General features: G+C 38.2%; 1 protein-coding gene across 1 annotated transcript in view; it reads right to left on the bottom strand.

Moving 5' to 3' along the window:
* prickle2b (prickle homolog 2b) overlaps nt 1-13,125 on the bottom strand; it is a 162,256-nt gene that overhangs the window by 11,957 nt on the left and 137,174 nt on the right. Inside the window, exon 2 of the mRNA XM_037678615.1 lies at nt 7,752-7,931. Within this exon, the coding sequence (XP_037534543.1) occupies nt 7,752-7,931 (180 nt within the window). The remainder of the gene's footprint in view (nt 1-7,751; nt 7,932-13,125) is intronic.

Here is a 13,125-nt window from a genome sequence, read left to right on the forward strand (position 1 = left end):
AGACACCAGCTCTGACATTCCTCTGACAAGCCTCTCTGTAGTGGTCAGTGAACATGGAAATTAAACAAGTCAGAAAACTCTGGTCGTCACAGAATAACAGGGTGAGAAAGATTGTTTTCATGGGTGGTGGTGGTGGTGGTGGTGGTGGTGGGGTGGGGGGGAGTCATAAAAGATGCTTTAATAGTGTCAACGTCTAAATCAGTCATGCTTGGCTGAGCCTTAGATGACAGAAAAACAACTAGCAACAATAAAACTACTTGTCTGTATTTTTTAACATATTTTACTTTTAGATGAATCCTTAGCTAAATATGTTGCTCCTGATAACTTAACGTGTAAACTTTATCGGTCTAAACTGAGTTTTTTCAAAGCTATTTACAACAGGCAAGACTGATCAGAACTTTTTAAGAAGAGTTTTGGAAACATTTCCGAGTAGAACAAAAAAAAAACTAAAAGTGAATTGTCATTAAAATCAGTGTGACTGAGTTATTACTGGGAAAGCAAAGAACTTCAAGTGTAAACCCAACAACTTTAACTTCAGTTAAAATATCTTGTTGATGGTGGAAAACTTTTTTTCCTGTGCAGTTCAGATAACATTGTGTCAAATATGCAGCAAGAGGGCGAAGCTTACAATGACTGAAACAGGGAAAGAAAATCTTAACAAGTCATTAATTAAGGTTGTTGCAATCAAACCTTTACTTCAGAAGCCTGATCTTGATTCAGGAATTGTGACCACTTATGGATCTATATCTAATCGAACATTCATATCAAAGATTCTGGAGAAAATAGTTGCAAATCAATTGTGTGAACATCTGAACAGAAATAATCAGTTGGAGGAATTTCAATCAGGGTTTAGAGCTCATCATAGCACAGAAACATCACTGGTGAAAGTTACCAATGATATATTCATGGCCTCTGACAAATGACAATGGACTTGTGTCTATACTGGTCCTGTTGGACCTCAGTGCTGCATTTGATACAGTTGATCACAATATTTTACTACAGAGACTTGAATATGATATTGGAATAACAAGAACGGCTCTGAAATGGTTTAAATCATATTTATTTGATAGATTCCAGTTCTTTATACACCAAAGTTAGTCATGGAGTTCCTCAGGGTTCAGTGCTTGGACCAATACTCTTGACTTTATATATGCTTCCATTAGGAAATATTATTAAACAACATGGGATAAATTTCCATGCTATACTGATGATACACAGTTGTATTTATCAATGAAACCTGGTGAATCAAATCAGCTTAGACTACAAGCATGTCTTAAAGACATAAAACCTGGACGAACCTGATATTTTTTGCTTTTAAACTCAGACAAGACTGAGGTTGTGGTTTTTCAATCTGAGCAGTTTAGGAATAAATTTTACAGCATTTCACTTCCTCTGGGTGGCAATAATTTGGCCTCCAGTTTTAATGTTTAAAACCTTGGTGTTATTTTTGATTAGGATATGTCTTTAACCCCCACCCATCGCCCCAAAAAGTAAAAAATAAATCAATTAAAATTTAAAGAAGTTACCAAGACCCCTTTCCACCTGCGTAATATCACTAAGTTTACAAACATCTTGTCCAAAAATGATGCAGAAAAACTAGTTCATGCATTTGTCACGTCTAAACTGGACTATTGCACTGGTTTATTATCTGGGTGTCCAAATACTTCTGAAAAAGTCTTCAGTTGATCCAAAACGGTGCTGCCAGAGTCTTAACTGGAGTTAGTGGGAGAGATCATATCTCTCCAGTTTTAGTTTCTCTCCATTGGCTCCCTGTCAAGTCCAGAATTGAATTAAAAATCCTACTTCTAACCTACAAAGCCCTCAACAACCTAGCTCCATCTTATACTACAGATCTTATTGTTCCATATTTTCCTAACAGAGCACTTTGTTCTCAGACTGCAGGTTTACTTGTGGTTCCTAGAGTTTCCAAAAATAGAATGGGAGGAAGATCTTTCAGTTATCAGGCTCCTCTCTTGTGGAACCAACTTCCATTTTCTGTCTGTAAGAATGACACATTAAACTGGGACTTAAGACTTTCCTTTTCGATAAATCCTGTAGTTAGGGTTGGCTTGGGTTTCCTGAGATATCCCTTAGTTACGCTGCTATAAGCTTAGACTGCTGGAGGACAAACTGACCTCATTTCCTCAACATGCTGCAGTCTTTACTTATTCTACTCTACCCATTTGTATTTGTAATTGTTTCCTTAACATGTTTGTTTTGTCTTTCTTCCAATAGAAAGTACATCTGGACCATGTCATAGATAACTAGATAGACAACTTTTACTCATTGGCTTTTATAATGTATGTACATGTTTTTGTACACTGCCCTGTTGTGACTTGGTGCTATATAAATAAAATGAATTGAATTCATTGGATGAATTAGTTTACCCTCACAGGAGTTCTTTCTGTCTGAAAATTGTCCAGTAGAAAACGTCCTCTCAGTCTTGTAAAGCCCCCTCCAGTGTTTTCTGCACTGATGGAGCTTGAAGCAGAGGTGACTGAGAGAACTCATTGTATTCAGCCGAGTGTTTAAACTATAGGTGTCCAATGTTTGAACACTTGGCTGGTTGTACTGAAAGAGGCTCTGACCTTTCTGCCTCATGAAATGCACTCATTATAGGGGCTGTTTTTAAACCACGTTTTCACACATTAAACATGTTAACACAGTCTGCCACATCTCTATAGGGCAGCTGTGTTATTAAACAGCAACAAAAAATCTGGTGTCGAGTTTGGTGAAACCCTGCAATAATTAAAGGTCTAGGATTCTTTAAAGGTATGCATATTGCTTGTTGCCTTTCATGCCTGAGTTTTAGACTGGGATCATCTTACGTTAGGTTAGTCAAACCTCGAACATAAAGTGATGCACAATGTCACGCGACATAGTGAAGCTGAGCAAGGGTGTGTGTTGTTAATGACTCTCAGCTACTACCACACCAAAATTAAATTCTTCATTTGAAGTCCAATTTGATATTTTGGGGATCATAGTGGAACATATTTTACACAACTCTTTCTTGTAAAAGTTTTGTTTTCTTTGCATTTCTTTCAGGTAGCATGGTGGCCGGTTCAAATCCAAATTCAAATCCGGTTCAAATTTGAAGATTATTATGTCTGAAATAATTGTTTGAAAAAAGGGGCAGATATAATAAGATTTTTTCTTCTTTCTGCTGCCTTTCATTTTAAATCTTTTGTATCTTTTTTTATATTGTTATGGAATTGTTTTGTACTTTTTTAAAATGAATAAACTATATACCATACCATACCATACCAAATCCAGGCCCAGGGCCTTTGTGGGTGGAGTTTGCATGTTCTTGTGCGTGTTTTCTCCAGGTACTCCTGTTTCCTCCCACAGATCAAAAACATGCATGTTAGACTGACTGGTAACTAAATTGTCTCTAGGTGTGAGTGAGAGAGTGAATGGTTGTTTGTCTCGTTTGTCTCTGTGTGTCCCTGTGATGGACTGGAAACCTGTCCAGGGTGTCCCCCACCTCTCACACAGTGATACCTGGATATGGGCACCAGTGAACCCTGTGACCCGAAAAGAAAGAAGTGGGTAAAAAGATAAATGATGGATGGATGCATTTCTTTCCACTTGCATTAAACGTCAGTGTAGACGTCCTCTGTAAACTGTAAAAACAACTTTTAATCCATCAGCACTGGATCTGTATAATAGTAATGCACATGTGCTAGAAAACAAGTACAAGCAAACAAACAGAAATATATTTGAATGAATTTCCCATAATATTTCACTTTGCATTGGCTTGAAGGTGGAAGCTGGCTGATACGGATATTTTTAACAGCCGATGGCACTTTCTAGAAATCAAGTCACCCAAAGGCCAAAAAGCAGATTTGTTTGTCAGTTTTTAGCTAATAAGCATCACAGTTTATTTATTTTGTTTTATTACAGACAAAAATTTATAAAATAAAATAAAGCCCAACTATTTTCTCTGGTAGATAAGACATTGTTCATTCAAAAGTTAGCGTTATATTCTGGTTAACTTTCTTTGGGATCTACCAGTGTAGTGCTCAAAAAAAGCAGCCCACCATAAAAAAGGCCCAGTCTCAGAAGGTAAATGGACTGTACTTATATAGCGCCTTTCTATCTTATTTCAAGATACTCAAAGCTCTTTACACTACATTCAATGTGTCTGCATTTACCCATTCATACAGCACTCTACTAGATCTATACAAAGATAATTGAACAAATAATTCTAAAGAGACTAATCGGTGCTTTGTCACATTCATACACTGATGGGACACACATCAGAGGCTATGAGGGGTTCAGTGCCTTGCCCAGTGACGCTTCGGCATGCGACTGCTGGTGGATTCAAACCCCCAACTCTTGCATTAGAGGACGACTGCTCTAACCACTCAGCCACTATGCTATTTGTTTGCCAGTTAACCATCATGCTCAAACATGGCAAATACCACTTAAAACATATCAATAACGAGTCTTATTAAGCAGCTGACTGATCCATCAGTCTACCTTTACTTACTGACACAAACATGCTGCCACAAATGAGCCATAAGTCACCAAACAACAGATAGGTCTGGTGTAATAAACTCTCTATAAAACAAAAATATTCGACTCGAGGGCAACATCAGACCTAACAGAGAGGATGTCAACAGTTCATCCAACAGGGAACATGAACGTCTGTAAGAAATGTTTTGGAAATGCACCCAGGAGCGGTTCAAATAACAAACAGCTTAAGAGTGACATGAAAAGAGAGAAGCTGTAATTTGTCAAGTCAAGTCGCCCGAGTCAGACGGCTGTAATCATGTCAGCATCTGACAGATTTACTGTCCCCCACCTTTCACTGGAATTGTTCTAGTTGTGTTCAGGTCTGTTTAGGAACAGGTCAAACTCCCTTTGGTTGTTTTTCAGATGTCTTTGTGCTGTTTGAAATTTGACTGATCCATTTCAGAGCCACGGGTCCAGGCCCGACATCTAGTTTACATTCTTTAAACTGATTTTCTGTTCACATAAATATCCCACATGTAAGACTGGAAAAGGCATACCTCATGTTTGACTGAAAATTAAACTCAGATTATCAAACTGCTGAGCACAGTCTGCACATTAAACTGAAGCCCATGAAAAAGGCCACTGCCGAGTATTGGCCTTGATGAACTGTAATTTTGCACCATCCAAGATTATTATTTAAAGAACAAAGAAAGAGGAGTAGAAAACTGTCCTCACACAACCGCTTGAAAAACTGTTCAATGCAAAACTTTGCTTTAAGAAAGATACCTATAAATGTAGTTTGCAGATAGAAGTCCTCCATAATCTCTCACATATCTCTAAATGCTATACAGCAGCATAATAATCTCTCATTACAAGCCACTGCTGGCTGAATAGCAGACTAATAAAGAGCTCTGGCTCTCAGTGTGATGATGAAATCTAAAACCCACCGTTAAGATCCTAAGCTTCAGCTTTTTGTTTAAATCTGCTTCTATGCACAAAGCTGCACAACAAGTTTCTAAAGCTTCACAGCCTTAAAACGTCAAGTTGGGACAAAAGGACTCTGCTCCTGCTCTGGACCCATCTGACTACTGTTGGTTTTTATACACTCAGTTAAATGAATTTGAAATTCTACCCACTTAATATATATTTGAGCTTTTTCTGTTCATGGGAACAGTGAAAATAACAAAAGAAATACAAAATCCACATGCATCTTTTAATAGTGTTAGTTAAGATCTTTTTAACTGGAATTTGAGGAACAATTAGTATCTTACCTGTTGTAGACAGGTTTTGGAACAAGTTTAATGTACCGTATTTTTCACCTCATAAGTCACAGTTTTTTACATAATTCACATGCCCTGCGACTTATACGCAGAAGTGACATATTTATAAACCAATGTTTGGCTGAGATATGACTGTTTTCATTCATTCAGACTGAAAATATTGAACACTACCATTTTCAGCCACTAGATGGCACTCGAGCAGTATGGCATGCCGTTGTATCATGTAATAGGTAAACGTGGCTGTTAAGGACACAATCGGCTTGTCATAGACTGACACCGTCATCCGTCTGGAGCAACCGTCAGATCAGCTTCATTTCTCTGCGCTGCCCCGGTGAAATGCAGCTAATTTGACAAATATTGAGAAATTTAAGTAAAAGTTCAACTGAGACACACCTTTAGTATACTGTCAAGCAAACAAATAATTGTTTTTAGGTGGTTATCTTGTTAAATTTTGAAGAAATGCACAGCGAGTCCTCTAGTGCACGTGCCTACTTCCACGTATCGGCTTTTGAAATGCAGCTGGATTGACCGTCAAATGCATTTATTAAGGAAAAGTTAAAATGAGACACAACTTTGCTATAATTTCGAGCAAACAAATAATTGTTTTTAAGTGTTAATCTTGTTAAATTCTTGTTAAAGTCCTCCCGTCACACCCCCGCGGCCACCATTTGGTAGCCAATTGATTTTTGGCACAACACCAGCCCACATTTCCAGGTTGTCAGCGGTGACACGTAATAGATGCAACGTATACAGCGAAATGAAGTATTTATGGATTTTTCCACGTTATTAGACATATTTGGACTGATGCGACTTATAGGGCAGTGCGACAGGTACGGCGGAAAATACGGTATCTGATGTAGAGTTTTATGGATTAATGTGAGCACAAATAGTGATCGTAGCGTTTTATATGCAGTCTGATGCACTTTGAAAGAAACATAATAATCTTTAAAGCATTATCTACAGCAGATAAGATTATAATTGTTCATATTTCCACAAAATCCCACTTTAAAAGAGCTAGACTATCACTTTAAAAGGTATGACCCTGCCCATTCCTGATTGCTGTCCCATTATTTGGGAGATCCTTTTGTCACTAAACAAAAACTTCATTGAGCTTCAGGTTCTACAGTAAGTGATGCCCTGGAGAGGAATAACAAAAACGCCGCTCTCAGACCTCTGGGGGGAAACAGGGAGCTTTGCCAACAATGTATTGACTCAGCTCGACAACAAAATAAGACCAGCTCCCATAAACTCCTCTTTTGTCAAATTAAACCGGGAACCCTCCCACATGTGAACACCTACAGCTCAGTGGAGTATTGTTCGTGAGGATTTACTTCAGCGTGCATGAGGCTGTTAAATGCGTTAGGCAGGATTGACCCAGTGTTTGTGGGGGTCATGAAGCCTACTGTAAACCTGTTTGCAGGCGGAAAGAAGTGGAGATTAATTTGACTGCTGAAGCCACGTAATCCTTGTTATCCATTAGCTTGAGGAGGGTGCAGTCAGCACAACAGGCGAGCTCTTACGTGGGGTCTAAGTGAACAATTACAACGAAACAACTAGGAATTTTTATTAGTTACATTAAAACGTGCTGCAAAATGTGCAGCAATTTACAAGTGAAATGTTTCGACCGGTAATGAGAATGAAACTATGTTTTACAACACTAATTTTTTTCATTGACTTATTCTTTCTTACATTTAAAATTACCTAAGTGATATCAGTTATTGGGGTTAAAATCCTGCGAAGAAACTTGATACAACGGTCATTTATTGTAGAATGACAAATGCGTGGATGCAAATACTTAAATCAAACATTTAGTCCTAATAATGCAACCGTTCGCCAAAAACATGAAAAGACTTTGCTGCAAAAATGAATAGATGGGCAAAAAGAGCGAACTTAAGAATGAATATTGAAAATAAATTGTTAGGAAAAGTGAACTGTGCAGAAATTGGACACTGCTTCCAGTCTGTCAGGGTTAAAACTAGTTCATATCAGCTTAAGAGGAAAAGTTGCAGATACCTGTTCAGGTTTTAGTCCTGGTGGTATCCAGACGTACTCTTCCAGGGCGCAGCCCGAGTCATCATCCGACGTCGAGTTCCTCTGGAAGTCGTACATCAGCTTGGTGACCGTCTTCTCCATTTCTACAGGCATGGCTGTCACTGCATGCTCTTCACGACGACACTTGCAGTGCACACAGATCTTCCTGCCACACACAAAGAACACCTGTCAAGCTAATCTCATGAGCACTTCCAGGTCAGGGAGGGAGGGACGACTCCAGAAAATAAACAAGAAGATATATTTAACGTTATTCATTTAAACTAAATAATGTTGCTTAAAATATTTCTGGACAAACTAATTCATCTGTTAAAAACATCTTAAAATACACAACTATTAGCATGGAAACAAATATTGTGTTAAAATATATGTGATTCAACAAAAAAGTACACACAAATTGTATTTCAAGAAAAAAAAAATACTGCTTTATTTTTAGGTTTCTCCAAGTAAAAATAACCCAAATTAAACGACTTAAACTGGTCAAAGCTTCTTGCTGTGGTTTTCACAGTAACGTGGATACAGACACAATGTAAAGAAATCCTAAAGTTCTCACACATGAAGACAGGATCACATCCCTGAATCCAGTGCAACCAGTGAGAGTGAAGCAAAATATTCATATACAAACGCATAAACTCAGTGACTACTGCTGGTAAGAAACAGCCTCAGATGAATTACCAGGCCAGTGCTCCATCATCATTATACCATATACCATACCATTTTATTTACAGAGCACTTAAAACAGCTACAAGGCCAACCAAAGTGCTGTACAGACAGAACAACAGATAACACATGAAGCAATATACAAAATGAAGTTTAGATCATCTACACTGAACGACCATCCAGATTAAGCTGCTAAGATAGTGTTTGTAAATAAGACTTCTAGCAAATAAATATGAGCACAATCCCATAGCGTTCTATCATACCAGCATTAATGTTTTGAACAACAGTTATTGCATTTGCCTTATAAAACACTATAAAACAGGGATCAGTATGTATGAAGGGCATCGTGTATTTCAGGGATGTTGAACTCAGTTACCAGAAGGAGCCAAAATTAAAAACCTTTGTCTGAGCCACGGGACACTTTCAGCTGATACATTAACTCGAGTCAGACAGCCGATATCTTTTCTTGGTTGCAGGTTCATGAACAAGAGTTGATCCGTCTCATTTGAAGTTCTGTTGATCTTTCCACATCAGAATCAATAATGACAGAATGATCCAGCCTTCTCTCTGGTTTCAAAGTTTGCCAGCTGGCAAGAAAAACCTTTAATAAATTACTTTGTATGTATTTATCAGGTTTTTTTTTAAGAAAAATTTAGAAGAGAGGCAATATTTCACATTTAAATTATCATCTTGGGGTACTAGATTTGTTGTTGTTGCAGTAATAGATGTAGTAATAGTTGTCGTAATAGTTGTAGTAATAGTAATAGTAGTAATAGTAGGAATAGTAGTAGTAGTTGCTGTTCTGCTTTATTTAACCTTTATTTGATTTTACCAGGATAAAAACCCATTGAGATTAAAAACCTCTTTTTCAAGGGAGTCCTGGCTACTATTCAAAACAATCTGACAAAATTCAAGTAAAAGTTTCATTCTTAAGTGAAACAGTCCAAGCTGGGTCAACTGCTTTATCGCTCTTAGCAAACAATTCCAAAACTGAGGACCTAATTTAACTCAAAAAGAAGATGGTCTAAAATGATGTGTTGTACATTGTTGGTTTAGTGTTCAGGAACAGCTCCCCTTGCTGTAGTTTTAAAATCATTTTCCCCAACTACAATAGGAATAAGGTGAATTACACAATTCAAAAATGAGCATGAGAAACATATATAAAAAAACTGCCTAATAAATTATCCAAATATTTAGAGTTGTGCCGTTTCATTTGCATTTGATCTAAAAGATTTTATAGACTGTGTAATGGAATCATGGTTGAACTGCCCGACAAACTATCACAATAGGAAAGGTGTGACAGGATTGTGGTGTACAAATATACCTGGGCAGCTTTTACATACAAACATGGTTTGATAAGACAAACGCAATGAAGATTACCGTAGTTTTGACAGTTCTGGGTAACTGTTTGAGAAAATAATGCCCACACATTTGAAACTCATCTACCTTTTGATTTATTCTCATCAATATTGACTGACCTATTTTTCCACAAAAATCAACTCAAATGATTAAAACATCTCTTTGTTGCAGCCACACATAAATAAGGAGTTCTTTTTTCATACACTGTACTCAAAAGTATCAAAATCAACACCCAAGAGTGAGTCATTAGAAAATTATAGGGTTCTTCAGACACGCCCCGACAACTTCATTGTGTGAATAAAAATAAAAACTCCTGCAGATCTATTCTCTGATGCAAACTGAAGAGACACTGCATGCATACAGATTCCTGTGTCCTTGACAGTTGCAGACCCTGAAAGTGGAAAATGGGTGACCAAAAGGTCACACTCCACTAACCTGTTACCCCCTCAAGTGGCTAAACCAGGAAGACAATCTCATTACGGTCCCATATGGATGCCTGTCTTTCTGAGAGCGGAAGGAGCTTAAGGACACCTGGGACACTGTTTGACAAACATCTTTAAAAGCCCAGGACCTGTTACAGTACACTGACACACAGTTGCAAAGAAAGCGGGAAAAGAAAAACGGAATATTTTACAAGACTTTTCAACCTTATACCTGCGGTGGATTTGGGTACCTCGAAGTTTGATGAGCTCATCTAAAATTGCAAGACAGCAAAGCCAAGATTTCAGTCCCATAAAATAACTTCTGATGCTGCTTCTGCTTTTCTAAATGGTATGTGTATGCTGCTTATTAATGTAAAGTGTTCAGAAAGCAATATATAAAAAAAACTCACCAAGTCCCTTCTTGTCTTTTTGTCAAAAAGGCACTTAAAGCACGAGGGTTGAGATTTAGTTAAAGCGTGCAGGTTTAAATGATAAAATGCTGAAGGATTCTTATGCTAAAACAAACTATTGTAGTTGAAAGACATAAACCATTGCACTAACATGCCATAACACGTCACAAGAGGAGTAATCCTTGAAAGTAAAACATACTAATACCACTCAAGTGGGACAAATTCTTCATAAATCTCTTAAGATTCTTCCCCACCTGCCATAGGCTTAACTGATGCTGTGAGCGCCATCGCCCTGCAGAGCGACCGGCCTCTGCTCCTTTTGCTGTCATTGTGGAAGGGCAAGTTGTAGACAGTAGAAACGAACTTCACAAATATTAACAAAAAGACACATCAAGTGCCCTAGATATTACTGCTATGAATAATGATAGACAGAGCTATGCAGGCAGATGAGGTCATCAAATAACTGTCAAGGCGACCTACTGGAGAGACAAGTGTAGAAAATTGCAATCCCCAGAGCATCATGGTGCGACAGCCAGAGGCAAGACTATAGGGCAAATTACACCCAAGAACCTTCACTTTTATTAATAAATTTAAGCACATTTGTTAGCTGGGAAACTCATCTATCTATGCTAAGAGACAAAATGAAAACAGCCACCGATGGAGTAGAAAAGTACCATGAGTTACAAAGCATACGTAAACATTTGTACCATTCATACAGTCTGCTACTCAAAGTTACATCCACCTGAAGCTGAGTGAGAGATTCCTTACTGATGGTTTGGGTGCTGGGTTCTTTGTTTCTTTGCCACTTCACTTTTGGAATTTTAGTCACCTTGTACCCAAACTTTGAGGGTAATAAAATGAGCTGCTTGCCACAGGGCTCTATGTACCACCACCAACCCACCACCACGTCTCTTCATACTCAACTTCGAATTAGGTGACGGTGAATGATTGGGTATGAAATTAGATCTACTTGTGAGGGTCTAGTGTCAACAAAGGCACACATCATTACAAATGAGCATATTTATTCAATATAACTTCATTATTCATCAAATTACAGAAGGAAACAGATATGCAATGGTCCTATCTGTTTTGATTCAAAACTGCTCTGGTGGGTAAAAAGTATGGGCACAAAATTTGGGTTACAAAGAAATCTGGCAAAGAAATGAAGCCTGATTGACTCTATCCTACCAAAGACATCCCTGTTTAACACCTTGCCTGTTACGTGTATCTCGAAAACAACACAGAAAAGGTTGTGAACACTTCTCTGACCCTTGTTGGTCCAGATGTAGGATAACAATCTCCTTCAGTGACTCACCTTGCAAACTGCCCTTGCAACATTCTAATTTTCCTTCATCACGTCTTGCAGAGATGCTGCATACCTAGAAGGCCAGTTGCTCTTTCCTACCCCTTAATTTACAGACTGCTTTATGGACTTGCCGGGGATTTTCCCCTCTACTGAAACATAATCCGTCAGCTTCCTCATGCATGCTGCTTGCATTCACTTGGAGCAGATTTAATGGATCTGGTATTACAAGCGATGAACATTGCTAAAACCTTGTAAATGACAGTAGGGGTACAGAGAAGGAAGTGAGGAAGCGTGTTCTCTCTGTTAAATCTTAACTGGCCCTTTTCACCCCCAGGGGAGCTGTAAATGCAGATGTACCATTGGTCAGTTGACAAGTGTTGGGTTTGCCTAAACACTGCAGGGGTAAGTATACGAATGGCAGTCACTGTAAGCATGAAGTCAGTGGACAATGATTCACTGTTTCCAGTTAATCATCATCACCATCCTGCCCTACAGCATTAGCACCATTACCCAGGTACTGGTTTCAATACAAAAACCAGAGTCCAACAGGGCTCTTGGACAAATGCAAAGAGTTGCTTAAGTTGTAGGTCAATATAATAATAATAATGATAATAATATCTACAGGCCAAACTAACAGTAAACAACAGGAATTAGTTTTTTATTATTATTGTTTAAACAAAGGTGATTAAATGTAGGTGAAGGTTCAAATGCTAAAAGAAAAAGTTGAATATTCTTCCCCAAACTTTAAAAGATTAAGTTGTCTGATGTGATCTTATCCTGGAGCAAGTTTAAGAAGGAGGGAGGGACCAGAAGAAAACTTCTCATTCCTGAGCAGTTCCAAAAACCACTGAAGCTTTTCCATGGCATCACTCTAGAGGGCCAGATTAAAATCCCATCTATGCAAGGCAGCGTTACACAAAAACAGAGGTTGGATGACAAAAAAGGAGCCCAGAGAGAAGAGACCAGCTGGGTGCAAGAGGCAGCCAAGCAGTCTTTTTTCTTCTTCTTCTTCTTGTACCATGTTTGTTGTCTTTGGAAGAAGTGAAGGGAGTGGACAGACTCTGTTCCCTTAACTACTTTTCTTTAGCGAATGCGACATTTCTGATTAGTGTTCTGAATTTGAATTTTGTGGCTCCACAGTAAACAACAACACTTTCTACAAATTAACAAAACAGACTGTC

The sequence above is a fragment of the Nematolebias whitei genome, chromosome 7 (genome assembly GCF_014905685.2).
Source record: "Nematolebias whitei isolate Nwh7 chromosome 7, NemWhi1, whole genome shotgun sequence".
Lineage (NCBI taxonomy): Eukaryota > Metazoa > Chordata > Actinopteri > Cyprinodontiformes > Rivulidae > Nematolebias > Nematolebias whitei.